Source organism: Biomphalaria glabrata, chromosome 7, assembly GCF_947242115.1.
Source record: "Biomphalaria glabrata chromosome 7, xgBioGlab47.1, whole genome shotgun sequence".
In the NCBI taxonomy this organism is placed as follows: Eukaryota; Metazoa; Mollusca; class Gastropoda; family Planorbidae; genus Biomphalaria; species Biomphalaria glabrata.
The window spans coordinates 5,298,176-5,326,105 of NC_074717.1; the positions used below are offsets into that span (position 1 = coordinate 5,298,176).

Sequence of the window (27,930 nt, forward strand, 5' to 3'; positions counted from 1 at the left end):
CCTCTTAATTTAAAAAAAAAAAAAATATAAGTATTTAATTGTATAATTCTATAACTTCTAATTCTGTAATTATCCATTAGGTTATTTTTGAAATAGAGAGATAACACTACTCTTTAAAAAATCCTTACACTTAGCAATAAGTTGAAACAAATAATGGATTTTTTAAAAGCTATTCCTACTTTATGGAGCTGGTAGTGGTTTATAATTTCTCAAGCCATGTTAAAAAAAAAAAAAAAGTCAAATTTAATTTTAAGATATTATCAAAAATTATTATAATGTTCAAACCCAAGTTTTCACTGTTCAAGATGCTTCAAAAATACCCATACAGTTTCCAGTGAGAATACAAATTTTTACAAAGCATATATTAACTCACTTTGGTTAAAAATTCAATTTTCAGCCTCATTGGTGTTCATCATTCATAACCATCTAAGAATACAGAGACCACTAACAAAGAATAGAGTTTTAATTTTACTTTCAGTTTGTTCATAACAACATGGTAGGAGATGCCAAGTTTAGAAGGGTTTTAAATTATAAATATCACAGTTGGTGAGGTGGGGGTGTGTTTGCAACATACAACTTACTCAAGTTGTGACTAAAGTAATTTCCAAAGACACCATCACAAAATTAAGAAATGCACAAAACAAAATGATCAACAGTACTCATTTCAGATAAAACCACACATATATATTTTCAGGAATGTCCAATGGATATAGTGAACAAATCCAATGAGTACATCAACAATAATTGTAGTCTGAGTTACAATGATATAGTACAATGTCTGTAGTCTGAGGACCTTGATACAAGGAAACAAGACTTGATGATTCTTAATGAACATTGATCAATGAAATAGAAAAGTGTCTCACAGTTGATTCAAAAAGTTAGCTCGGCAATGACCTGAAAGAAATAATATATACAATAAATTTAAAATATCAAAAAGGTATGCTGGCAAAGTGTAACTATACATCACTGAAATCCATTCATCTCTAATGATAATGAAATGGCCAAATTTCTAAGGCAACTTCATTGTTTCATTCAAGAGAAATCTTTGAGAGTTGGTGATGTGGAACTTCAATTAGAACCTTCAAACTGATTTAACTTGTGTGGCTCAGATTTCTAGCTCAGATTCACATGATTTCATTTCCATTGGAGTACATGTAGAACATGCAAACACAACCACAACATGCTTCTCACATTATTTTGTGATTGCTGACTTATCATTTCACCCAGACTTACTTCTCAGAGACATAAAAATCCTCTTAAGCCTAAAGCTACTGGCACCCTTTCAGCCTTTATTTAATAAAAAACAAAACAGTACTTCATATATTCAGCAATTGTGAAGAATTGTATTATTCCAAGTTGTTACTGCTTTGAAAGGAAAAGATTTAACCCCAGTCATCCTGGTTTACTTCCCTCTGACCTTTATTTCTTCAAAGGTTTTACCAAGATTTTTTTTACACTGTTACAAAAATTAAACTTTCAGAACTTGCTAAGCTTGGCTGCAGCCAGTTTCAAGCTAGTGTCAATGTTAGGACATGGCTGACCTTTGGTGCAAGGTCTGAAGTGTCTTGCAATCAGATATTGAAATTAGTGTGGAGTTTTATGAAACTAATTGAACTGCTTCCTAAGTGCATTATATAATAACTTTGTACTGTGACTGTTGTATACATATTTAAGCCACTAAGTCCCATTATTTTTCCATTTTAAGCCATAGTACTTAATTCTTTGAATAAATGTAATTTGTCAGGGACCTGGGAAATTAACAAGCTTGATGACTTAACTCATTAGTGACTGAGGGAAGCGTGGTCAAGAGGCTATGTACACTTGGCTTGGCTACCAAGAAAGGGGCTCGAGGTTCGACACTAGACTCAAGCAGAGTTGTGTTTACTGAGCGCCTAAAGGCAGCATGGAAAACCTCCCAGATACTTCCTCCCCCAACTGATCTACAAATGAAATTGGACCAAAGCGCTCTGAGCATGCTATAAGCATGAAAGTAGCGCTATATAAAAGCTATTATTATTATTATTAGAATAAATCCTAACAAATTAATTTATTAAATACATAAAAACAAAAAGGAGGCTATGGGGGATTACCATCTGACCAGAACTAACAATGAGTGAAGTACTTAAAATGGTCTACATTATAAATAAATAGAGTTTATTATGCAGCACATCACTTACTGATGAATTCTGAGACAGGGTCTTTGCCATCAGGGGTTCTCAGAGTGTCAGTTACTGCTTTGTTCTCTATTAGCGGGAGAATCAGCTGTACAAACTCAACAGTGTAAGGTGGAGCAATCATATCTAGTAACTGTTGATAGAACAAGTTCATTAATACCAATCCAAATAGTATCATTTTTGTTTCTCATTGTTGCTGTGTCCAATGCAGGTGGAACAGACTTTCTTTTTTTTTTGTTTAAAAATTTAAACAAAACTATTTTTAGAAGTGTTGAAAGACAAATAATCCTAAATGATCTACGAAATATCACAGATCTTGAATATCCCATATTGAGAAATACCACATGGAGCCTCAGTCCAACTAAGCATCTTTCAAACACTACCAAAGACAAAAACATGTCTACGAAGATCTGATTTTTGAATTGTGAACATATAATATTTACATAAGATTTTTACCACATTATTAAAATTTTACTAATAGACCTTGTTTTTAATGATTTAACTGCATAGAATTTAGCCCTTGTTATGTAAAGGGAGAGTGATCCTTATAGGATTACGGGCACGACATGGCCTAAATTGTGCAGATGTGCCAAAACTCAAGCTCAAAAACATGTAAAGTCCTTGATGACTGCAAGAGCTCATCATTATGAACAATTAGCATAATTTTATTTTATGTAAGAAGAAGAATGAGGCATGATGGCTGAGAGGTAAAGTGCTTGGCTTCTGACCCAAGAGGTTTCAAGCTCAACTCCCAGGAATTTTTTGGAAGCCCCTGAGTACACCTAAACTTGGGTTGCAGAAAACAGTTGAGAAAATAAAGGTGGCCATTGAAACACATGATCTTTACATCAACTGCCCCATAGATCTTTAGAAAAAAAGGGCATGAAAACCAAATCTTGTCAATAAATGCCTTCTGCAAGATCTGGATAGGTAGGACCTAGGTCATTCGGTCTGAGGTTGTCTTTTTTTTTTTAAAGTCATCATCATCTCTTTCACTTAGCTTCAACTACATCATCTGCATCACTGACTGCCTCACACACTGACCTTGTGTGGAGATGTTGGTTCAATAAGTAAACAGCATGTGAAAACTATTTAGAGTCCCACAAGGTTGGGTATTTTAAGTAATAAAGTTTATGTACACTATACATTTGTGTTATAATAAAGAATAATGTAAGCTATCTAGTAGCTTCTGCCCATCTACTCCTGCCTCCTATGTTTGCTTATCACCAAATATTTTTTGTAATGGCCCTCATTCAATTGAAACAGTTCCCATTCTCTGTTCACATCCTATTTAAGACCCAAGACTCTTAAAAAATAAACAGATACTCTCAGATTCTACTTTAGAAACACTTGAATATTATTACAAATAACGTAATCATAATAGTTTCAACTCTCTTGATGTCAATATTTTCTTGCTTCCCCCATTTCACATCCCTTTCAATCAATACCCAAATTTGCACCATTTATCATTCACACCATGTTGCCCTACCACTGTAGCACCCTTTAATGCTAAACCAGACCAGCTTTTTTATGATCTGAGCATTGGTTGCCAAATTAAAAGATCAAGAGATAGATATCTCCACCAAAAGTGACATAACCTAGAAACATGATGGTCATGACAAATACGATGTGGAATTTCTTCTTTATGGTCCGGTGTTCAAACGCTACTCGCTACTATCCCCAGCTGTCCTGCAGGTGGTGTGGGCTAGGACGTATTAATCTCTCCATCTCTGAAGGAAATTCAAAACTTAAAATGCAAACGAACACAGGGAAAAGTCAATTTAAAAAAAAAAAGGAAATTTGTTCGTACCTCGGTCACAAAATGTCTGACTAGCGAAATGTCTGTCTCCTCCACACACTTGGTAATGAAAGTGACCACTGGTATGACGCAGCCTTTGTGTAGCAAGTGTAGCATCCTGTCTAGCACCATCTTCTTTAACTCTAGCTGCACAGAGGAACACACACATTAACATCATAGCAATTGTAGCCATTGCAATTAGAAACTTTTAACATTCTAAACATGTTTATAGAAATGAAAATAATGTTTTTTTCATATACATGCATGCATACAAACACCGATGAAGAAAAATAAAAAAACGTTCATATTCCAATGTTGTTGGAGGATGTTGAATTGTTTTGTTATTTTTACAAACTTACTAAAAAAAAGATTTACACATTTTTCAACTATTTTAGATTATGGTCACAACAATATGTTGTTTCAGGTTTTCTTGCAGGAAAATGTTAAACCAAAGCAAAAAATTGACATCTGGAACTGGACATCCTTTCTGTAATATGTTAGGGAAGGGGAGGAAACTATGAGCAGAATTAAGACTATAATCTCTCCCTATCACATCTCAGAAAAAGTCTATTTGCAAGAGTAGTCTATGTAATCAATTGACAAAAAAATGAAAGCACTTATCTGCAGAACTGAATGTCTAAGGATTATATCCAGCAAATAGTATCATTCATTGATGAACATTAGTTCATTGTAATAGTCAACAAGAAATACTTGTTACAGGTTTGGTCATCATGCTTAAATTAAACTAACTGGCAACAGATACAGGACTTTTATACTTTACCCTGACAAGCACATCCAACTCATCATAGGAATTCTCAAACAATAAGGTCAACAATTTCAGGGCCTTGTGATGCAACAATGGATGATTAGAGACAATCTGAAACACATTTCACTGGTCTTTAATAAAACAAGAAAATACTGGAGAACATTCAACATGCCCTTAATAAAACACAGCAAAACTATTTAAAAGTAGAAAAATATTTATGATAATTGCAAACATTCAACTAGGAACTACAAGTTCAATACTTAGATTGGCAAATAAAAAATCTAGACTTTAAAATTGTATTTATAGTGCTGCATTGAATTGCAACCCTGAGCGTGATCATGACCTATATAAAGCTCAGAAGTTTGAATGTTTTGCCCTCATTCAACAAGATCATGCTAGCAGAAAATGTGTTTGTGTTTGTACTGACCTCATCTACTAGGACCAAGTGAAGAGGTGTATGGTCTGTGTTGAGCTTGAAAAAATTTGGCTCTGAAACTGTCAGGTCAACCCAGTGCAGGACTCCCATGCCAACCACAGGAAACCTTGATTAATGTTAAGAACAAGTCATAGCTATACTAGCAGACGAATGTGATTCAACATCTCTTACATGGTGACAACTCAACAGACACAATACACTTTAAGCTTGTTTTGTTTACACAAGTATATCACAGCCAAAATACTTTGATTAAGCAGAGAGTAGACACATTAATTACTCATGTGCTTTAAAAACATGGAACTTATTAAACCAAATGATACTCAAACTGAAGCCTTTGGGTCATATCAAGTCCATGACAAAATATACTATATTTTGGCATTTTGAAACTTCTATGTACAAGTTCCAATGGTCTTAAGATGCCTTCCGCATGACACATGTACTGGAAAGTTTTATGGCACCCAAACAAAAAGGTTTAGCATCACAGATTTAGTGCAATGAGTCAAATTTCTAACTACATGTTCTTCTCCCCATGAGTGACTAATCTCAACTATTTCAACCAATTCTATAACAACTTTTTACAGTTTAGTGTAACTTACGTAATTCAGTTAAGAGTTCAGATATTACCTGATACAAGAAAACAAAGTGTTCACTTCTGCTATCAGTTCTGAAGATCCTTTGTGATTGACAAGAAGTGTGTGAGTTTTTTCAATGGCTTGTATAGTTGATTTGAGTTCCTCTTTGTTGAGTCGTCTCCCTGTAGACAACAAAGAGAGACAACACTTGCATGAAGAAAAATTAGCACAAAGGACTTGAGCGTGGGATGGGAGGCTGAAGGACATAAACCAATCGGCTTCCTATCAAAGGAACTTGAGTTCAAATCCTGACTTGAGCCGAGTTGTGTTTGCTGAGCGTCTAAAAAGTAGCAAGGAAACCCTCTACCAGATAACCTTACCTAACACATTTCCATAAATAAGATTGAACTGCACTGACAACTTTTTTTGTACTGACAATAGCACAAAAGTTGAGTCATACAAAAACAATTAAAAAAAAAGTAATTTTTATTTAATTCTTGCTAACTGACCTTTGCCCCTCCTTGAAGACTCCACAACACTAACCGAGTATGCCAGAAGGTAGATATACTTAGACTTGTGTTCTGCTGTAATCTTGCTTGCTGGGTTGTACAGAGCATCCACCAGAAGATCTGTGAAAGAAAAGACATGGTCACACCAATATGATATTGATATTTTGGGGGTTTTGGCACATCGGCACAATTAAGCCCACCAAGCATTAGAGATGTTACATATAAGTAATTGAAATGAATAAATAAACATTTTCTATACCAACAAACAACAAAAAAAATGTCATCTTTTTAAGCTGCATAAGAAACATAAGTTGTTTTTTTTTTAATTGGGTAAATAAGTTGCAAAAATTTATAGTTCGTTTAGCAGGACAAACTGCCACATTGTTTTTAACACATTGTTAATTTTATAAAAACATTTCTTTCTTCTGTGTGAACTCTCATTCCTGTTTTATGATCACAGGCTAATTGATGGAAAGTGATTAAATATTTCGACTACAAAGAAATACAAATATTACCCAAGAACTCTGGTACTCTGATCAGCGCAACTGGAGGGCCTTCACCTTCTGAATACAACTTGTACAGCTGAACGACAGAAGGATAATACACATTTTTTTATCAAGTTTTTTTTTTTTAAATTAAATTATTGAATATATAAATCACACAAGCCATAAAAAATGTTTATAAAAATTCAGATGGAAAAATTCCATCTGCTCATGTAAAAACATAATTGGCATTATAAAATGACTGAAAAAATGAATGAACTTTAGTTGGGATATATTATTATTATAGCTTTTATATACCGCTACTTTCATGCTTATAGCATGCTCAGAGCGCTTTTGGTCCAATCTCATTTGTGGACCAGTTGGGGGGGGGGGGGGGGGGGCAGAGGGGGTATCTAGGAGTTGGTTTTCTGTGCTGCCTTTAGGCGCTCAGTAAACACAACTCTGCCCGAGTCGGGTGTCGAACCTCGAGCCCCCTTCTAGGTAGCCAAGCCAGGCCAAGTTCAAGCACACTTGGCCTCTCGACCACGCTTCCCAAAGATGTTTAAATTTAGATGCACTTAGTAAAAGAAAAAAATATAATAGGATGGTAACAATGGAAGCCAAAGGCTGTGCAAACATCACAGAACAGTTTGCTTCCATGGAGTACTCAGAGGATAAGTTTAAGTTTGCTGACATATATTTAACAAAAAAAAATTGAGCTAACGATAACACTTTTGACTTACCACTGTCACGTCTGCTGGATTCAAAGCTTGTCTAGACAACATGGAGGAGAGAGCTTGGCAGGCACGAGGGTATTCATTAGCATGAGTTAGAGCCACTGTGATGGGTGTCACCTCCAAACCCCTGAAACGCAGAATTTAAACAGTAAAAATGACATGAAGATATATATTGTCTATTTGTTTCAAATTAAAGAAAGAAGAAATAATGCTTAATTGTGTCTATCTTAATGGACACAGGTGCATTATTCTATTTTTCTTTAATTGTTATTTATCACACATTAACACATTTCAAGCCAAGTCTTGCTCATCAAGTCCTTTGAATATTTTCTATCTATTCCTCTGACCTGACAATCCCATCAGACGCCAAAACCTATATATTCATAATTCAATTATTAAAAATTCTAGGGGAATTTTGATTAGATATAAGAAATAAAAAAACTAACTTGGCCATTGCTGCCTTTTGTAGTTCCTGACACAGCCTTCTCATGTTGGGCCCACCTTCAGTTTCCTCTGCTGCTAAATGCATGATGAGCTGGCTGTACAAATATGTGTGTTCTCCATGACAAACCATTTTCTGGAAGACAAGTTTATAATAAACAATCGTTCAGCAAGGGCTATTAAATAAAAAAATATCTTATTTTATGAAATTATAGAGCTCTGTTGTAAGCAACAAAAAACAAACTAAAATAAAGATAGGTACTGATGCCATTACGTTTTCATCACATTATATAGAAATTATTCATGTTCCCCTTTCAAACCAATCAATCTATAGGGCAGATGATGTAAAGGTCATCTGTTTCTGTGGCTCAGGTCATGCGGCCAGCACAATGAGCAACCGCCTTTAGTTTTCCACAACCAATATCAGGTAATCATTAGAGCTGGGTGGACTTGAAGGCGCCCTAAAGATCCTGGAAAAAAAAAAGTCTTCACCAAGAGTCAAACCTGGGACCCTCAGTTCTAAAAGCCAAGAGCTTTACCACTCAGCCACCGTGCCACAAATGATACATGCAATAAGACAAACCATTTTTCACAGATGATGAGTGCTACAACTTTAGATAACAAACTGATTCCCTAGTTATAATTTCAAAAGTAATAGGAAACAAACCAAGTAAAATGATACAATTAAACCCAAACAATCAAGCATGACCTATAAAATTATGTAAAACAATAGTATCTAGATGCTATAGTACATCTAATATTTAAATCTTGCATTGCATACTAAGAAGTAAAACACTTCACACATTGCATTTAACATGCTATGCTTCTTTTTTCTAGCCAAATTTGAGCTGCTGAGCTGTAGGCTCTTCTGCAGTCTGTGCCGAGGAAAAAATAGCATGCTGCCATACAGGGTGTTGGGTGTGCTGGGGAATGGTGGTAATAGGGTCAGCCGAAGAGGAATTAAAATGGAGCATTCCAACAGTGTATGATTCACAGCTTCATAAAAGTGAGCACAGTGTCTACAGAGGGGTGGGTTTGTGGGAGATTTATTCTGTTAAGGTGATGTGTTAAAAGATTGTAGGTTGCTCTTGGTAAAAAAAAAAGTTTTCCTTTTCAGACCTTGCAGTCTATAGGGCAGATGATGTAAAGGTCCTCTGTTTCTGTGGCCCACGGTTAAAGAGGGCCCCACGTGGCCAGCACAATGACCAACCACCTTTAGTTTTCCCCAACTCATGTCAGGTACTCATTAGAGCTGGGTGGACTGAAAGGGGCACAAAGATCCCAAAAACAAAAAAATCACAGTCTTCATCAGGATTCGAACCCGGACCTCTGGTACGCAAACCAAGTGCTTTACCGCTCAGCCGCCGCACCTCCAATTGATACTATCCAGTTTGTTTGGTGTGGTCAGTTCTTTTAACATAGCTAGGCCTGTGCTTCCTAATGTCCAATGGATTAGCCACTGCTCTTAGTGATTGCTGCCTAACATTAGTTGGCCGGTCCAGTGGTTCCAAGGATAACTATGCTCTACTAAAAGAAGACAACATTTTCTTCTGAGACATTAAACCATTCAAAGATGTTAATAGAAGTGAAGAATGATAAGTCATGCTTCAGTATCAATAGTTATTAAGAAGACTAACACACTCCCTAAAAGACATTGTTGGACCAGGTAACATTCAATGGATGGGCCAGACTAAAAAAAAGTTCTTCAATTAGGCAGTGAATCTCCCTTTCATAGAGTCTAAGCCTAACATTTTTCTGTTCTTATACTTTTCATAAAAGTTTTTTTTTCTTGCCAACAACACTCAACATACTTGATCTGCACTAACCGTAAACTCTGGCAAATGTTTTTCCATGGCCTCTTCTCCGCCTTCCAGGAATGTGGCTACTGAAGTCTTAAGCACTCTGGTAAACACTTCTATTTGATGACAGGCGGTAGAGACTGAAGTAATCTCCCCTTGGAATCCAGCATCAGAGATCATCTATATTTAGAAGTTAAAAAATGTTTTTGAAATAACCCAAGATGTTCTATAAATAAACCTCAATAAATTCACTTTTTATCACATACTATTCTAAAGGTTTATTCTAACTTTCAATACAATTAAACAAAATTATTTCATAGTAAGTGTAAAAATTACCTTTATAGTAAAATTAAGAAAAAGACAATCAGGATACTGTTCAGCCAGACGGTAAAATAGTGAACGCCAAGTTGGCTGTTGTATCATTTCTGGCAGCCATTCAGGCATCTATTAATTTAAAAAATTATTTAAAACTTACATTAAATAAAATAAAATTTGTGTCATACAAATCCTTAAAATAAAAAGTAAATATTATTATCTGCACATTGAACCCAATAGCTCCTATTTCTGGTTAGGAAAACCCTTCCCACGCTCTGAGCAAAGAATGGTAACTGAATTTTTTAAAAATCTAAAATATTTTGAAAAGTAATCAAATTTAAGATCTAATACTAATAAATAATCAACTTAGAAAAAATGATACCTATAATATACCTAGTTCGTTTGAAAAATTATTGAAGCAATAAAAGTTTTCCATATTTTACTAAAAAAAAAAAGGATTGGTAATCTCCACAATGTTCGTAATCAATCTCGCAATGAGACTAGAAGAAATCTTTTATTGAAAGCAAATATATTGAAAAGGGGTCGTTATGTTGGCCACATGACACCTTCGTTAACCGTGGGCCACAGAAACAGATGACCTTTACATCATCTGCCCCCATAGATCGCAAGATTTGAAAGGGGAACTTTACTTTTCACTTGATATTGAAAAGGGGATTTTAGAAACGTTCTACAACAGTTTAGGACAAAAATGAGAAAACATTTCCGACTGCAGTAAGAACTGATGGGTTAAACAAATTATCATAAAAATATAAACAGCAGGTTAGAAACTCAGGTACTTCTTGAATGATAAAAATACATTTTTTTTTGGTTAAAACAGATAAACCTAACCCTTGACAACCTACATTGCCATCACTGTTGAATATAGAGTCTGCTTTCTTAGGGTCAAAGTGTTTCATCACCATTTCTGTCATGTGGTTTTCTACCATTGTGGTCACATCACTCTGAGCGACTCCTAACAACAAGAATTAAACACTTTGTTAACTTCTACAGTCATTGACAGTTAAAAAAAAACAAACAACAACTTGAAGCAGCAGAGCTGACACAACCCTTCCCTATCCATCTCACCACAAGTCATATCATTAGTTTTGCTTAGTTCCTGGTGTACAGGTACTCATTATGTTATGGAAATTTTAAGAGTACTATTGACCAAGTTAACTTTTTTTTAATGGAATTATAGTGGTTGACTAGTTGACACGTGGTATGTATCTCTGTTACGTTCCTTTCTAGCATGAGACTCTTTAAACAGTACATTAACACTAAAACAACAACGTCATCGCTTAGAACTCATTTTAATTCTCATGAACACTAGAACACTATTTCGTTTCTATTTTCTCCATTTTCTTTTCTCCTCTCCGTTCAACACGCATTCGCACCATTTCACATTTACATTAACATGCGCACGTAACAATCTCCAATTGTTGCCACAATGGTTCTGAGTTCAAACCTTGTCCGCTTTCATCCCATGCTGTCCTGTTGTTGTTTGGACTAGGACATAATCTGAAGCAAGGTCCAAAACTAATAAAACAAACAATAAAACTGATACTATATATAGATCAATAAAGCTTACAGGAAAGAAAAAAAATCCACAAAGTATTACAATGATTTACAATACAATAAGGCTTTGTTATAAAAATGTAACCCAATTTTAATTTTCAAAAAAAAATCAAATTTTACAAATATTTTTTTAGTTTAGTTTCAACCAAAAGTAACAACAATGACCTACCCAAATGAATCAACCAGTTAGCCATGACATTCACCATGCCAGCCAAAGATGTGAAATTGACAGAGAGTAGTTCCACGACATTGGATGGTGCTCCCCCAGCTTGTAAATACCTTGAAAAAAAAAAAGGAGACCGAGATATAGGCAAAAAAAAAACAACAACTTTTAGGTTTCGTTACAAAAACCAATAAAGAAAAACCCAGACTAATCCTCTTGAATAAAAACTCTGACCTTACACATGCACTTTCTAGAATATTTAAGAAAGAAAAAGCAGAAGACATAATGAGGGTCAAGAATGGAGAAGCAAGTGGGCAGATTCAAGGGAAAAATTAACTACTAATTCTATAGCAAACAGTTACATAAGCAATACCTCAGAAAATCAAATCAATATGATTAATAGCAAATTTTTAAACATCTGAAAAAAAAAGTAAAAAACAAAACAATTTGAAAGCTCAACACTCCTCCACCAAGACTTAGCATAAACTATCGAAAAAGGCCATAGAACAAGGAAGAAGAAGAAAAAAAAAATGTAGGAAAAGCCAATCATTATTGAACAGCTATGCTGGGCAAGACTGTACAAATGACAGAACAGAGCATCTCAGCAGGATTCTTGCGGCAACCCTATCACTTACCAGACTTTAGTAGCATTTAAAAAATGTATCCAAATGCGAAATACCCGTATATAAATGTAATGATTGTAAAGAAAGAGGCTAGTTGGTATTTATAAAGAACCTTGGACTGTTAATTTATGTTGCCATGTTGATCAAATATCCTAGGTGCTTGCGAATACTATTGGTCGTTATTGATGCAAGATCATTCAGGTGGCACAACCTTCTTCACAAAGTAACTAAAAATTACTAAGTCCACAAAATATATGAAATAACTAATTTAAATACAGAATAGGCCACAGATGATTCTTCATCCATAAAAATTTACAATACCCCTAATTACATGAATCCCTAACAAGTCACGTTCAATATCTATCAACTATGGTGCATCACTAAACCAGCTATGTACTCTACAAGATTATCATGCCCAGGCCTGCAGGGAAGTGTGAGATGACGTCTGATTATGAACAAACTTTTGAAATGAATTTAAAACAAAACTGGAAATGAACTCCAAAAAACAAAGAAAACTAACAGACACTAATATACAACAAGCAATTCAGGTTGGACTGGAGACTTTAAAATAAAGATGAGTAAGGCCTTCAAGATGTAAAATGGTCTGGGTCTGTGTGCTGTGTTCGTGTGGCTGAGCACTGACAATTGAGTTGCACTACACATTTAGTAGGTGAATGATGTAAATATTACACACAGACTAAAGTCTAATTTCAGTAGACAAAATAATGTTTATTTAATGAGAATAATACATATTAAAATACTGCATCTACTTCAAGCATCCAGTTACATATCACTAGTTAAACAACAATTACATCCAATTTATATAAACACAATCCAATAGAACAACATAGCGAAATATAATTCATCTGCATCACAGTGGGTAGAAGATAATAAATCCTTAAGAATATCTGTACAGGTATCTCATACCAAGTACAACTATAATACTAAAATACATCTGCATCACAGCGGGTGACAAAGGCAACTCCACCCATGTGTACTGCTCCGAGTACCGAAGAAAGACTAACTTTTTAGCAATTGTCGCTTCCTCTTTGTACTCAGAGGTTTTCTCGTGTTTTCACCTTCTTGACCAAAGGTTAACAAATAACACTCAATGTCAAATGAGACTGTGACAAAGACTCAGTCCAGTGCTAGCACACTAAACAATAAATTAAAAACAAGTTTGTGACGGCTCAGTTAAACTGCGACAAAATGTGTGTGCAAGAAGTTGACATATATACCTTTTCAGAACATTCAGTATGTTTGACTCCATGATGAAGTCTCTCTGTGACAATAAAGCTAAACACTCGGCCTGAACCGCCTCTGCGTCTTCTTCCTCCTCTTCTTCCTCATTACCGCCTTCATCATCTCTGTCATCATTGTAGGAAGGGGACTATAACAAAAAACAACAAAAAACATGAACAATAATTAGATCTATGTGAAGCAGTTTCTTTTTAAAATAAGTTTCCTGGTGCGACATTTAAAACAAACTTAGTCAACTCAGCAACTTGTTCATTTTAGTAAATTTTACCATCGCCATCACAAAAACAACACACTAGTTTTCAATCATAAAAAAAAAAAGAAACAAACACTAAGTCTGGATCTGTATAGAGTATTATATACATATACTCATATAGTAGATATAGAGTCTAGAGCCAGAACAAGAGAAATCTGAAATCAGTCACCACTCACTCACACTTCACAGTCACAACTCACACTGAGTCACACTCACACGGCGACACTCTCAGTCAGACAGTGTCTGTCACTCACCCCAGGATATTCATCTGAATTATAATCAGCTTCGTCTGGGTCGGTCATATTTAGACTCCAATTTCTCTACTAGATCTATTATTTCTAGATCATCTAGATAGATCCAATCTAGAATCTATAATCTATCTCAGTATCTAAATCTAGATTGGATGATAATTTGGATATTTTGTTTAAAGGATTAAAGTCGCAATTTTTTAATAGCCAAAGAACAAAATAGTCCAAAATAAAAGATTTAGTAAGAAAAAACACTACTCTTACACTTACAGTGTACTTACAGTAGCAGACAACTCTGGTTGTCAAAGCAAAGTGTACAATATCAATATGGTGTAAGCTGCAACCTTCTTCAATGTAAACCAGATCTTCATCTAGAATCTAAGATTATTTGTTAACAAAATCTTGGCCTAGATTCTAGATTTAAGATTTAGATCTATATATATGGATATGCAAACTCGTGAAATAACAAAGTCATCAAATGTGAAAAAAAAAGTTAAAATGCATTGACACTTTTATTAGTTTTAGTTTTAGTTTTGACTTAAACTTAAAGTTTTAATTAAGTTTAATTTTAATCATTGACTTGACAAGTGACAATCATCATCAGTCATCATAAATCAAAGCCTGACCCTGGACTCTGAATAGTGTGAATACTCAGATAATACTTTGACAGTCTACTGAGTAGCCTGACTCTGAGTAATGTGTGTACGGATAGTCAACTCATACATGATACAGTCATAGTCATACAACTAATACTAGTAACTAGTGATACTGATAGTCATAGATTAGATGATTAGAATAATTAGATGGATAGTCACAGTGTTAAATATGTTTCAGTGTCTGTACTAACTAAATTCAAAATTCATTATAATAAATCTAGATCAAGTAAATAGTAATGTCTAATGTAGTCAGTAGTAGTGCTAGTACTAGGCTAGATCTAGCATTCTAAATTCTGTTGTAGTAATAGTTATAGTTATGTACTCAGTTACTGTTAGTAGTCAAGTAGTGTTAGTGTTACTAAACAAGAAACTCTAGACTTAGAATAATTTAATATTTAGATCTAGACTATTCTAGACAGTGCTTTTTTTTTGTAAAAAAATTAGGTGGCCTTACTCATTGATGAATTGCCTAACTTTTAACTACTAATATATTAATAATAAATATTAAAATACAAGAAAAGTAATAATTTTTTCCCCACATCGAAAAAGGTACTGGTGTGTACCATCACAAAAAAAAGCCCTGGATCTAGATCTGCTGAGTGTTAGTGATTAGATTAAGTGTTAATAGAATCTAGGAACACTATATAAATACTTCTGACATTACTAGATCTAGTACTACTGTTTTAAACACAATTAGAATTTGTGTTTAGTAGTAGATTCCAAAATTGTAAATAGATTTATTTAGTATCTAATCTAGATTTGGATTATATACAATGTAAATATTGCATGTATATGCATATCAAATTAAAGCTATTTTATTTAATTATTTTTTAAGGTTAGGTTTATCTATTTCAATAGTATCTAGTTTAGATCAACACTACAAGTAAGACTGATAACACTTAAGTAGTAAAAAAATGGAGCTTACTTCGACTATTGGAGAAATAGTGATGAGTAACTATCCAGAGCTGTCTGGTAGAATGCTGAATTTACTGTTGACAAAAGAAATGTGTGATGTACAGCTACAGGTTGGTAGTCATACTTTTGATGCCCACAAGCTCATCTTATGCTCTTGCAGTGACGTCTTTAAAACCATGCTGACCAACCAGAAATGGTCAGAGGCAAATAAACCAGCTGTCATTTTAGTAGAAGAGCCACTATGTGAAACAGTATTTGGCAGATTTATCCATTACATTTACAGTGGTCAGCTTTATCTTTCACACATTACAGTTGGCCCACTACTTACACTTGCTGATAAATACAATGTCAAAGATATGGTAGAACTTTGCAGATCCTATATGCGTAAACATTTGGATGCTCCGGTGGCTGTTTCTTGTGTTTTACAGTGGTGGCAAATTGCTATTATGCGCAATGATTCAGAACTAGCAGACGCTATACTTAGCTACATTGAGTGCAATTTCGATAAGGTGATTTCAAACCCAGATTTCACAAATGCAAATCTAGATATTGTGGAAAAGCTATTTGCCAGCTCTCGGCTTGTGATACACTATGAAGCTTTAATATTTTTTAGCGTTGTGATGTGGCTCAAAGATTACCTCGATTTGCGACATCCATCGGAAGATGAGACCAAAGATGCTTTTAAAAGACTAATTCGTCTTGTTCGCTGGCCTATGATGAACAAAGATGAAGTAGCATGGCTGAGAGATTGTAATGAGGTGCATGAATTTCTTGTAATGTCTAAATCATATATGAGCTCAGAAGATATACCCCCAGACTTAGATCCATACTTACTGCTCATGCCCTCCAAAGACAATTCAATCATATCCAAATCTGGAGCTTGCCAGTATGGAGTGTGCAATAATATTTTAGGCTGTTCAAATGATGAACCTTACACATTTCTACCCTTGGAAGACTCTCAGTGTTGTGATTCAAGGTCAAATCTTGACAAGGACAAATGCTGCTTAAAAAGAAAAAAAATGACTGAAAAAATAAAGAACAGAGCTTTCAGACCCAGGGTTTATTTCAGTGATTATTGGTGCACAAAGCTGACAGTTTCTAACTTCTTGGCTTTTCCACAATACGCCACACAGACATTCTTCTTCTCCACTCCAAAGACAGGTGACAGACAAGACATTGGAAATACACTCTTAGACTGGGAGGTAAGTTGATATATATATATTATATATTTATTACTGATTACCTCTTTAAGCATTGGAAAGGGATGTGTGGTAGAAGGTTTCGCTTTAAAATCCTGACAACTATAGATTGATTACCTGTCTGGGTGTCAGATTTTTAAATTCTGTTTCAAGGATTTCATTAGTCCTGATGTTAACTAGGGAAAGAAACAATGTTCTTGCACTGGTCAGTAATGTTATAATGATTTCTATGGCTAATATTCATGACTAAATGCATGACGCATAGGATGTAATCATCTTCTTTTTTAAAGTAACGTCTGTATTATATAAGATAAGAGGATAAGATGGTGTAATCAGCACAACTCAATGCTTCATTATTGTTCGTAAAGATCTGTAATTATAACTAAACTTTTTCTATAACAATGCTTACATCCATTGAAGGCTTTATATTAATTCATAAAATAAAAAAAAATCTAAAAATGATTAAGTTGGTGGCTTTTACACCTTGGGCAACAAAGAGGCTTTTATCTTTTGCCAGTGAAGGGGACTCCTCTTTCTTTGTTTTACATGACCCATAAATACATTTACAGATAATTGTTTCTGTAAGAAATCATGGATGGCTGTCTGGTTGAGTGGTATTCAAATCAGATTGTCATCACAAGGCTCCAAAATTTGAACCCTGCCCACTGCAGGGTGTTTGGGTTAGAATGTAATTTATCTTTATTTCGGATGGGACATCTGAAACAAATCAATCAAAATAACACAATTTTGTTGCAAGATGTAAACATAGTATTGAGAATAATTTTCTTACACAAGCAAAGCTTAAAGCTTCTAAGCTGGTGTCAAAATAATTTAAAAACCCAGTTTATCAACCACATGACCTTTATGTTATCTGCCCTATAGATCGCAAGGTGTGGAAGGGGAACTATTTATATTAAACTTTACTTGACCACTTTAGTAAAATTGTTACAATCAAGCTTGATAGTTTCAAGCTTGCCTAGAGTGCTCTTTACACTTCCTTGTATGTACAATCTTCATAAGCCTCACACAGACTTGCTGAGCTTGACCCTTAGTCTACAGCATGAAGCAATGGATAAGGGTAGAAATTAATCACCCCTTTATTCTTTACAGGTCGAGCTCAGCCCAAAAGGTGTGCGTTTCCCACCTGCTGTTTTGATTGGCTTAGAACAAGACGGCAGTAAATTGATAGAAGAATCTTACATTCCTACTTGTAGGCTATCTGTAATATCTAGATCACCACAAGAGCTTCCGTTGAAGGTTTGTTTTTAACACATACTACATTACACTGGTTAATTAATTAATTTACTTTAATATAAAATTAATTAAGTATGTTAAATTAAGGGGTAAATATGTGTGACTGAATGAAGGATGAATTACATTTGAAGTTTGAATTAAATAAATCTTAAACATTTTTGGGCAATAACTTTATGAATATTTACAATTTTCATTGGGAATTGAATTACATGAAGAGGTAACTCAAAGCATAAAAGGTAATAAGAAATGTTTTGTGGCCTACATTTTACTAGATCAGTGACTATTAACACTATTAAAAGGTATCTTTTAATATTGAATCCAGCAATGGCACAGAAGAGTTACTCAAACAATAGGCACCAGGAAGCACAGGCTAGGCTATCTACAAATGACCACACCAAACTGGACAGTGTTAATTTTTTCCCCTCACAATGAGCACCTTTAAATTTTCACCTCAGTAGCATTACTGCCCAATCATACCCTCTTTGAATGCTACAGTTAAATTCACTTTGGCAGGCCCTATTAGCACAACAAACTGACCTAACCCACACTCTGGATGGCGGTGGGAAACAGCTGAAAATAGCAGCATGCCATTTTTCCTTTGCACATATTGGAAGAGAGCTTAAAGCTTAGCAAGAAGCTGTTAGAAGAAAAAAAGTAGACTATTGAAACAAAAGACTATTGAAAAAAAAAAACTAATTTATAAGCTAATTTTTAAAAACCTCAGAACAGCACTTACAAAGCTCAACAACAACAGCAAAAAAACTATTATTCAATGGAAACCAGGTCATATAAAACTAGAAGGAAATGAGAAGGCTGACACACTCGCCAAGAGTGGGAGAACTAACTTACAAATAAACTCTGCTCTCTATCCAGAAGAATTGAAGAAATTAATTGTAAATAAAATAAATGAGAAATGGACGAGCTCTCATCCAAATCACAAGAAAGATGACGCTTACTATAAGCTATCCTGACAAGACCAACGTCAAATCTTTCGACTCAGGACCGGACACAACAGAATGAGACAACACATGTACCGGAAGCTCAAAATTGGAACCAGTGAAATCTGCCCATGTCGAGTATCACCAGAGAATGCAGACCACGTCCTCCAAAACTGCTCTCTTTAGTAAGAGGCCCGTATAAGACACTGGCCCCAAAACACCCCAATAGAAAGAAAACTATATGGAGAGCTCCCTGATTTGGAAACCACTGCGCAGTTCATCTCATGTATTGGTCTAGTCATCTGAACACTCCAACATAACAATGAGAACGAAGAAGAAGAAGAAGCTAATTTTTAAAAAAGTGTTGCATTTAGAAATCTTTCAGGGTAGTTGTCTTTTCAAACCAACTTCTTTCAGATTTTGACTGGCGCTCAGAAAGATAGATGATTGATTATATTCTGATCATCACACATATACGTGTAGCGGCAATAAAGACTTTAAATCAATCTTCGATAAATTAAAAGAATTTTTAATAAGCAATGATAACTAGCCTGTGGGTGTATTTTATATCATCAGGCTGCAAATTAAACTGTAATTATAATGATGACTTTCTCTGTGTTTAATGTTTGCACTGTGCTAAAGTAGAAACATCTTTGGCATATATTGGTGTAGAGACTGTCTGTAAACAAAATATAGTAGTCTGTTGTTTATTGAGTGAGTCTGGTGTGAATGTACACTTTGGTTTCTTATAGTTATAATGTTTTTTGTTTGATGTAATGCACAAATTGTAAGACAAATTTCCTTACGGATAATAAAGATTATTATTATTATTATTATTGCTACCTTTGGGACTTAGTATTTATCAGGCTCAGGTCATTTGGTAAGGAATCTGCAAGCTAATGATTTCCCTTTAGGAAAACTAAACTTCTTTCTTTATTCAAGTCTCCAATGTATTGTGATACAGCTAGTTACATAGTTTTAACATTTGTTGTACTGTATACTGTCATATAAATTGTTTTATTTCATGGTACATTTTAAGTTACTAATTTAAAAACAATTCTCCTGCAATGTCAATGTCAAAATAATGTTGTTGTTTTTTTTTATTTTCATCAGGTTCAGGTCAATATATTGGTTCAGGCTAATAGCCCAGCCAACCCTGGTTCATATTACTTTGAGAATTGTCAGCGACACATGTGCATCTTCGATGGTAACAGCCAGCGGCACAACTTTGACGACATTGTGCCTTACGAAAATTTTACCTCATATCTTCATCCCGAGGGTCCCATCTCAGATCTGTACCCTACAAGGACACTAGCCTTCACACTGTTTATTGTTATACGACCTTTAACCTAAGATTTATTTGTTCTTTTTATCTGATATGTTAATTCATATATTTGTTTTACATTTGTTGAGATTAATTTGTGCACAATATATTCGGGGAAGAATCCGATTACCATATTCATTAGGATTTTGGCCCTCAGGAAAAGAAAGAGGGCATTAAAAATGGATTTTATTTATATGCAAAATATTGTGAAAAAATGTACATTAGTACTTTTAATTTTTAAAAATAGAAATTTATTGACTTCTTTCTTTTGAATTTTGAAAATGATACAGTTAGTGAGAAATAAGTTGAAAAATTATATATATATATTTTTATTTTAAAAATATAATAATAAGCCATTGAGACTTTTTTTCATTTAGAATTTCCTCTGAAATAGCAAAACCATTTTAACTACAGAGCTAATCTATCATTTAAAGACAAACCACTCAGCATAATATTTATTTGACTTAGATTATCATTATTTCTTAAAATAATCGGGATGATAACTCACCCGGCCTGGCTAATGTCAGTTCTCTGTTTTAGATTTGTATTTCAGAATTTTTGGAAAGTTTTTTTTTTTTTCTGCATCTTCGAATTTCTGTGACTGTATAGTTAGTTCTCGAAGCTTGTGGATAGTTACTGGAAAGATTTTCTTTGTATATAATTTTGTTTACTGGCAATTTGTAAATCATAGACTTTTTGCATAAGAAACTCAAGAAATAGTCCAAAATTATTTTTAAAAAATTTAAACGAGGTTCTTAGCAAAATAATGAAATCAAGCGTGTTTAGGGTTATTGTCATTTACTGTAAACTACAACCATCTTCCTTGCAATCTCCAGCCTGGAAGCACACTATTGAACAAAAGACTTTCAATAGTGGCTCTTAACCTACAGGATAGCAAGAGAATATAAATTAACTGGGAATTGTAAATTTTGTATTTTTTTTTTTCATAGAAGATTTCCCATTCTTCTTGCACTAATGCTACAATTTGGGAATTCTTCCACTTCTTAAACGGGTGCTTTTGTATAGAGTGTTCGGAATACTATAACTGTCTCCGTCTTTCCATGACCCACATTCATGCTTTGTAAAAATGCCTTATGTATGGGAAACAAAAGTCTAGATTGGTTGAAAGCATTGTTCCCATTGTTCCTGAGGTGAAGTTCCCTGTTTTGTTGTTTGACATTTCTTGGTGGTGGTTCTGTTTAGGTTTGTATAATAACTTGATGATGTAGGGTTATGTCTTTTTCTTGAATGTAAGATTGTTATCAGATTTTTCTTAATATTAAATTTTGTTTTTTGGTTTTAGACTTTTGAAATAAATGCTCAGTACTTGATCACATAATTGTACATTTTTATCAAAGCTTCAATAGCCAGGGATAGTTCACATCGTGAAGATAATGTGACTTCTCAACTCCTTTCTCTGAATTCAGCCCAAAATTTTTACTAGTTTGTGGTTACCCTTTTTTTTTTAAACCTAGCAACCCCTGGGCCTTGTCTAATTGAATGTTTCTTAGTATGTCTTAAATGTGTCTAGTGGTTCTTCCAGAGTTGAAGAGATTAGCTTACAAATTTGTTGTTTTTAATTTGTTATTCTCCTGTGATACACTGCATGAACTTTGTTGTCTGTTATTTTAAGATTTTGTTCATGTGTTGAATGGCTCTCGCCAATACTATTTTCCATTTAGGTGAAATATATCGGAGTAACACATCAGTATTTTTTTTTTTAATGTAAAGATTATAATGTAACCAGTATAAAAGTGTAATTGTTTTGTTCCTTTCCATATCAATGTGTATCAAATTAGTATATGAAGAGCGACAAAAAAAACAACCCCCTAAACAAACCCCCAGCACTAGCTCAATTTTGTTGCTTTCTACTCTTAATGTGTAAGACCAACAGAAACTTTCTTGTTTAACATGCAAATCATTTTACTTTTTGTTTTAGAGCTTCAATGCTAGTAGAATCAGGATTCCATTGTATTTGACATAAATATACAGTCTCTAGATTTTAATAACCTAAGAAACTAAACTATAATTCCAATGTATAAATAATTTATTTTTATAATTACAACTCTGAATAACACACATTTTCTGTTCTTTTTGTAAGTTTAAAAATTATTTGTACATTGACTATAGTTATTTTATGGTTTATCATTTTATAAATTCTTCGTTTAATTCAATTTCTATTCACCATGTCAGAAACTAGAAGAAAAATAGTTAAGAAGTTATACATACTAGAGACTTGCTACTTTACGAACAATTCATCTGAATCTTTTTTGTTCCAGTCAGTGAGAGAGTGTTTTGTGGTCAGTCCAAGTGCTAACCCCCATTAGTTTCCCCAGCTCACATGTATGATTCTTCCATGCCAATCTGTAATATCTGTATTATATAAGATAAGAATCCTATCAACAACCTTGCCACATCTCCTAAAAGATATTTCCTATTGAAAATAAACTGTAGATGATTGCTTTAAAGATTTCAGATAGTTCATTTGGTTTTACTTTTACTTCAAGCATGCTATTTTAGTGGTGAAATGATTTCATTGTTTTATTAAAAGTTTTCTTGGAAGTACTGTAAACATTGCCTAAAAGTTGTTCTTTTTTAAAAATTATCATCTGTTTCATGATTGTATTATTACCATAGATTGTGTTTCTCAGCATGTCACATGCCCAGGACTCAAAATTAATTACTTAATTATTTGTATAAGGCATGTGGCAGAATATGTAGGTCATAGCTAGGCTGCATTCCTCATGAATCTTCAGATGGGAAGATAATAATAGTTTTATGTCTTACTGAAAGCCAGATTCTAGAAATACTCTCAAACACCACAATTAACTTGGTTCATAAATAGTGATATAACAAAACAAAACTTGTGAATTGGAGAGCTCTGATTGTTTAATGTTTTCCCCAACAAAGAGAGAAATGAAATGAAAACTTCCTTAGCAACATGAAGCACTCAATTTAGTTTAGAAAGTCTTTGCATAGAGGGCGCTAGTAAAACAATATGGCGCCATAAAAAAACGTTTTATTCAGAATCATTCAATGTGCTAAAGTGCATCCATATTAGTTGCCCAGATAATAAATGTATACAAGTATAATGTTGTATCTCTGACATTCATCAATTATTTACTTACACTTGGGGCTGCACATTAAAACAATGTATGTAAAAAAAAAAGCCATAATAGATCATGTTGGTCAAACATTTCATGTGACTTTTATAGAATGATTATACTAATAATACTTGTATTTAAGAGTGGCATTCCTTAAAGGTCTTGTAGTAGACAGATAATAACTGAAAGGGTGACAGGCCAAATCAGACTAATAATTCATAGTTCTGATTCATTTATAGCCAGTTTGTTCAAAGCTGGCCTATCATTTGAAGTTTTCACCCCCGTCGCCATGCCCTTAAAAGGTTAACTTTAAATCAAGTTTACCATGAGTTCTGTTTTGACCACAGAAACATGAATAAAAACCTAACTTGCACTATAGCAGTACATTTGTGTATGGCATCAGACTTCAGACTTTGTAAAAGTGAAACAAAAAATATACATGCACTATACATCCCTTCTATACTGGGCAAATCAAGTTGACTATTAGAGAGAATCATTTTGAAGTGAACCTCACCTCACAAGCAATTTACAACAGATTTAGCTGCTCACAGGGCACTGACAGAAATAACATTCCGCTTACATTAAAAAGTATAAAAAGTAATTATCATATCAGTAACATATCAACATAATATTTCATTAACATAATTGTCAATTTTGTTTGAATATAAATTCACAAAAATGTTAAGCAAATAGGCTAATTAATGTAAAGGGAATAATTATTAACATAATGTAATAATATTCCAATAGAAATATTTTTTTAATATAATGTAATTACATTAAAAGTAATTCCTATAATTTTCTAATTGTTATAATTACATTAAAAGTAGGTTCTGTAACATATTAGGTAATGTAATTACATTATAATATGTAATATAAAATGCTATATAATCAGAAGTAACTATATTTAACAATATACAATAGACTTTTTTTTTATTTTAAAAATAAAACTCTGATTTATTTTATTATATAAGCAATCACTGATTTCAACAAGAAATTCTCTATGTATATATTTACATAACATTCTCCAGTCAGCTAGACTGCAAACAAAACCTGCACTGGTATACAGTTATAAAGCAAGTCCAGTCATGTTGTGCCATTTTTTCTATGTTCAAGGCACCAAGTTAATTGCAAGTCATGTGACTGATCTATAAATAGAATGTTGACATCTGAAAGACTAAATTGTAATTTGTTTTGCTGCCACAAAATTGTTATGGCAGCATGTCTTCAGTGGTGTGGACAAAACAATAATTGGCTAATAGCACGAAACAATAACTGTACATAAAATAATTATGCCAAGAGTGAAATGCATTATATATGTATCATAGTTGTTTTTTAAATATAAATCTCATTAATGAGTAATGAGTTTCTACCTTTGTTGGTCTTGCAACACCAAAATCCCATGTACACACACATACTATCATGAGTCATTTTGAACAGACAAGCGTATATCACATGACAAGTAAAAGCCATTTGAAACTGGCCAAACTCAGTATCAAAGCAAAAGATATTGTCTTTCTGTAGTTGCATCTTTTCTTTCATCACAATTTACACTTTTTAGAAAGCACAAAATAACATAATACATTTTTTTTTTACAATGAAAGATGAAAACTCAAAACAGAAAGTCATTGTGAAAGCACTTGTGCAACATTACATGAAAATATAAAAACTAGGATTGGATGAAAGTATGACAAAACAAAGTACAATATCAAATATTTCTCTAAACTCAACTCTCTCCCCTAAAGTAACAAAAAGAAAACAGTAGCCAGCATTCACCTCATACAAATCATAGATCTATATTGTCCAGTCAAACACCTTTCTTACTTCATATGATGGGACAGATATCAAGCAATTCACACATAAAACAAGTGTGGCCAGATTTATCTGAAAACTAATGCCTAATCATCGTGCCATCTCTAATATTGACTAAATTGGGATACAATAATTATAAGATACGATCCTTACATATATTCATAATACAGGGACTGAGATGCAGCGGTTGAGAAGTAAGGAACATAAGAAACCTTGAGTTGAAAACCTGTTGACGGTTGGAAATCTTAGGAAGTACACCTAGCTGCAATAACAACATGTCATATTGGAAAGTTGAAGTGGTTGATCATTGTTTGGCAGCAAATCTAACCTTAGATTCAGTGATAATACAGTTCGAGAAATGTTTTCTAAAGGCAATGTTGAAATATTACTCCTAATTTAATGCCAGCAAAATCTTTTTTTTTTTAATCCATAGTCATGACCTATATACATATATTTTTATATATATTATATATATATATATATATATATAATGAAATAAAAAAAAAATTAAGAGATGCTTGACCTTTAAAAAGAGAAACAGATTTCAAATTTACTCTATTGAAAAAACAAATGCCAATGAAAGTTGTTAATGCCTTAGTTCAGATCAAAGAAGAATAAGCAAGTGAATGGTTACTTCAGTGAAAACAATCCAACATACTCCTCAGCTTAGAAACATGTCCTATATTTAAACACTTGTTTTGACAAATTTAAACTTAAAAGATTCATGTCATCAGTTATTTTCTGGAAGCCAGTTGGTGAAGCCAAGTTGGATTCTGTTGCTAGGAAACAAAATGTGAACATATTTTTTCTGTCCCCCTAGATATCATCCTCAAGGTACAGTGGAGGGAGCATGAAGAAAGGGTCGTCCAAAAAAAAAAAAAAAAAGCTGGTGGGACAACGTAGAAGAATGGACCGGACTCTCTTTCGATATCCTGCTGAGAACAGCTGCTGAATGGGGAAAGTGGAGGGATTTATGCAGACTGTCACAACACTTCTACGACAAAAGTCAAGGGACAAATGAGATGAGATAGATAAACACCATCGCCTTGTTGAGTTTCAAAAATTCAATTATATTAATTCCTTAACAAATGTTTTACATATCAACCACTTAGTACAGCTTATGTTAACAATGAGTTACCAAATAATTTGAAAATTCTTAATTTATTCTTTAGTATTACTTTGAATTTTAGTACTAAAAATATGTTGTTGTTTTTTTTCAAAAAAACACCATAACCTATTTTATTTGTATTTCCCTATTTATCTTACAACCATTGTAAGGCAAAAGCTGAAGACAGCAGGACATGCATTTTAAATAACATAAAAAGAAATAACATATTGAACAACACAAACATGATCAAGAGAAAAAAAAATATCTCATGAAAGTCTGGAGATAAAACAAGTACATGATTTGAGCCAGTCAAGTTAATGCTTAGGAAAAATAAGCACATCAAGATGAGCAATCCAAAGTGGCAGGGCTATGCTATTAAAATCATGCATCTGAGAGCCAAATTTATTTAAACAAGTCACCTCTAATCAACAATATATTTAACAACCGTTTTCTATTGTGAAAGATTAAGAGTGCTTTTTAACAGATTGGAAACTCTTGTCCAAAGTTGAAATCTTATCCATTTTTTCCTCAAATTTTTATTTAAAAAAATTAAAATTTACATCAACCAATTTCACATCTTATTATGACATTTCAATTTCAAAGTTTATAAAAAAAAACAAGCTTGAAATGCTCTATATAACTACAAATCATATCAACAGATTATTATCATGAAAACATTATATGAGTGTTTAATATTTTGAAAGCTACAAGTAATTGATGCTTTATTTGTGTTTGTTTTAAATTGTGCTTCAGATATCAAGTCTTCAGAATTAAGTAGATTAACTTGATCACTTAATTGATTCATTTGTGAAGGCAGTTTTTTTTTTCACACGAAGAACAATTCAAACTACAAGTCTAAATGGCCTCTTGTTTGAAGTGCGGTGACCTTGACGACTGGGAGACAGTCACCTTGTACTTCATCGGCAGTGGCTCCCCATTGCTGAGTATGATGGAGGACTGCGGGCTTTGAATGCGTGAAATGTGTTCTGATTTTACATTCAAGTGTCCTTGACCCAGGTCTTCCATTGTGCTGGGCATAAGCTGCTGCTGACGAGCCAAAGTTTGCTCGGCCAGAGACAGCATGATGTGGCTAGCCTCCAAGCTTGGGTTGCTAGAGAGGTCCTCAAAGTCACTGCTCCCCGCCCCTGTGATCATGCTCATGGCATCCCTGGAGGAAGTAATCATCATGTCCTCCATCTGTGGGGAAGCAACCATTCCAGGGCTGTTGAGGACTGGGTTATTTACAGGGTCTGTCGCCTCTGCTGCAGTGGATCCTGAAACAAACAAATACATCTGTTCAATATTTTCTCATTTAAAGAAGCGAATGATAAAAGTTCAAATTATTTTGGTACACAAGAAATGACAATTTTTTTAAGTCATTGAATTATTTATGCTGGTGACCAACTATGAGTAAGTTTTATATAGGTATATCATTTGATCACTGTATATTTATGACACGTGGTTATGTTAAT

General features: G+C 33.8%; 3 protein-coding genes across 20 annotated transcripts in view; 1 reads left to right on the forward strand and 2 right to left on the reverse strand.

The window, feature by feature from the left end:
- Positions 1-535: 535 nt before the first annotated feature.
- Positions 536-14,365, reverse strand: LOC106052024 (negative elongation factor D-like). Its single transcript, XM_056035701.1, has 16 exons — positions 14,158-14,365; positions 13,629-13,780; positions 11,774-11,883; positions 10,893-11,002; positions 10,051-10,158; positions 9,742-9,894; positions 7,921-8,051; positions 7,481-7,601; positions 6,771-6,837; positions 6,256-6,375; positions 5,799-5,928; positions 5,166-5,280; positions 4,754-4,849; positions 3,985-4,119; positions 2,178-2,307; positions 536-894 (listed from the first exon to the last, which is right to left on the reverse strand). Exons 1-16 carry the CDS (start codon positions 14,203-14,205, stop codon positions 860-862), a joined length of 1,761 nt encoding a protein of 586 aa, XP_055891676.1. The 5' UTR covers positions 14,206-14,365; the 3' UTR covers positions 536-859.
- Positions 14,366-14,440: 75 nt separating this feature from the next.
- Positions 14,441-23,009, forward strand: LOC106052021 (uncharacterized). 6 transcript variants are annotated; one of them, XM_056035703.1, is made up of 4 exons: positions 14,441-14,505; positions 15,643-16,924; positions 18,032-18,178; positions 20,227-23,009. In XM_056035703.1, exons 2-4 carry the CDS (start codon positions 15,722-15,724, stop codon positions 20,464-20,466), a joined length of 1,590 nt encoding a protein of 529 aa, XP_055891678.1. In that variant the 5' UTR covers positions 14,441-14,505; positions 15,643-15,721; the 3' UTR covers positions 20,467-23,009. The 6 variants fall into 6 exon arrangements, with proteins under 6 accessions (XP_055891678.1, XP_013062719.2, XP_055891677.1 ...); XM_013207265.2 differs by having other exon boundaries at positions 14,443-14,631; XM_056035702.1 differs by having other exon boundaries at positions 14,445-14,631; positions 15,666-16,924.
- Positions 23,010-23,308: 299 nt separating this feature from the next.
- LOC106052019 (hepatocyte nuclear factor 4-gamma-like) overlaps positions 23,309-27,930 on the reverse strand; it is a 75,290-nt gene continuing 70,668 nt past the window's right edge. For all 13 annotated transcript variants that reach the window (XM_056035699.1, XM_056035698.1, XM_056035695.1 and 10 more), the window contains one exon: positions 23,309-27,732. In XM_056035699.1, coding sequence (XP_055891674.1) covers positions 27,314-27,732 — 419 coding nt within the window. In that variant the 3' untranslated portion in view covers positions 23,309-27,313. The remainder of the gene's footprint in view (positions 27,733-27,930) is intronic.